General features: G+C 55.8%; 1 protein-coding gene across 1 annotated transcript in view; it reads left to right on the forward strand.

Annotated features, from left to right (window-relative positions):
- The window catches only part of LOC104296025 (collagen alpha-1(I) chain-like), a gene marked incomplete at its 5' end in the record, with an annotated part of 14,350 nt that extends 12,902 nt beyond the window's left edge, over positions 1–1,448 (forward strand). Inside the window, 3 exon segments of the mRNA XM_009895847.1 lie at positions 677–867; positions 966–1,208; positions 1,296–1,448. Of these exon segments, the coding sequence (XP_009894149.1) occupies positions 677–867; positions 966–1,208; positions 1,296–1,442 (581 nt within the window).
- Between the last annotated feature and the right edge of the window lie 347 nt (positions 1,449–1,795).

Genomic DNA, 1,795 nt, shown 5'->3' on the forward strand with positions numbered 1-1,795 from the left:
GGTCAGTGTCCCCAGCGGTCCTCACGTCCCTCTGGGATGCTCTCAACCCCATCCCTCTCTTCCTTCTACCTGCTCCTCACCTCCATCCTTCCTCCATCCCCCCTGGTTAGATCCTCACCTTCATTCCTCCATCCTGTCTCTCATGGCTGCTCTCACCTCCATCCTCTACCTCCTGTGGCTGCTCCTCACCTCCAACCCTCTTACCTGCTCCTCATCTCCATCCCTTCATCATTTTTCACAGCTGTGCCTCACCTCCTTCCTCTGTTCCTCACGGCTGTTGCTCAACTCCATGCTCCACCCCCCAGATCCCTCCTACCTGCTCCTCACCGACCTCCTCCATTGCTCATGGCTGCTCCTCACCTCCACCTTCCATCCCTTCACCCTCCATCCCTCACAGCTGCCCCTCACCTACCCCTCCATCCTCTATCCCTCCCACCTGCTCCTCACCTGCATCCTCCATGCCTGCTCCTCTCCTCCATTGTCCATCCCTCATGCCTGCTCCTCACCTCCATCGTCCTTCCTCTACGCCTGCTCCTCACCTCCATCATCCTTCCTCTATGCCTGCTCCTCTCCTCCATTGTCCATCCCTCATGCCTGCTCCTCACCTCCAACCTCCATCCATAGTGGCCACCTGCCTCCCTCCCCGCTCCCTGACTGCCCTCCTTCTGCCCTGCAGGCGAATACTGGATCGACCCCAACCAAGGCTGCAACCTGGACGCCATCAAGGTCTACTGTAACATGGAGACAGGCGAGACGTGCGTCTACCCCACCCAGGCCACCATCGCCCAGAAGAACTGGTACCTCAGCAAGAACCCCAAGGAGAAGAAGCACATCTGGTTCGGCGAAACGATGAGTGACGGCTTCCAGGTGAGTTGAGGGATGATGACGGGGGATCATCATCCAACCATGACCCCAACTGGGATGGAGGACCAGCTCTGCGGTGCCTAACTCCTCTTCTCCGGCAGTTCGAGTATGGTGGTGAGGGCTCCAACCCAGCCGACGTCGCCATCCAGCTGACCTTCCTCCGCCTGATGTCCACTGAGGCCGCCCAGAACATCACCTACCACTGCAAGAACAGCGTCGCCTACATGGACCAGGACACCGGCAACCTGAAGAAGGCCCTTCTCCTCCAAGGTGCCAACGAGATTGAGATCAGGGCTGAAGGCAACAGCCGCTTCACATACGGCGTCACCGAAGACGGCTGCACGGTGAGTGGTCCAGGGGACGGTCGCGGTGGTTGGCGGTGATGGTGGGTACGTGTTATGGGGACGGGGCTGATCCTGACCTCCCCGCAGAGTCACACCGGCGCTTGGGGCAAGACAGTCATCGAGTACAAGACGACAAAGACCTCTCGCCTGCCCATCATCGATTTGGCTCCCATGGACGTTGGCGCTCCAGACCAGGAATTCGGCATCGACATCGGCCCCGTCTGCTTCTTGTAAACCGGACGCCCCACGCGTAACAGGAGAGAGTAATAATAATAATAATAATAATAAAAAAAAAACAGCCAAAAAAAAAGGAGAAAATTTCACATGGACTTGAATTTGTGTCGGTTTCTATCCAGCGTCTCTAAAACTATTTGCGTTTCCGTAAAAGAAAAACCTAAAAAAAAAAAAAACCCCAAAAAAGCATTAAACCAAAAAAAAAAAAATAAAAAATAAATGACTTTTCAAACAAAATCACCAGGAAGTGGGTTCGCTTGCTTGCCCTCCTCTCCTCCTTCTCCTCCTCCTCCTCCTCCTCTTCCTCCTCGGGGTCGGGCGCTCCTCAGCCCCCGGGACGGCGCAGCTCGGCT

This window comes from Charadrius vociferus, unplaced genomic scaffold (assembly GCF_000708025.1).
Source record: "Charadrius vociferus isolate BGI_N301 unplaced genomic scaffold, ASM70802v2 scaffold3162, whole genome shotgun sequence".
NCBI classification, from domain to species: Eukaryota; Metazoa; Chordata; class Aves; order Charadriiformes; family Charadriidae; genus Charadrius; species Charadrius vociferus.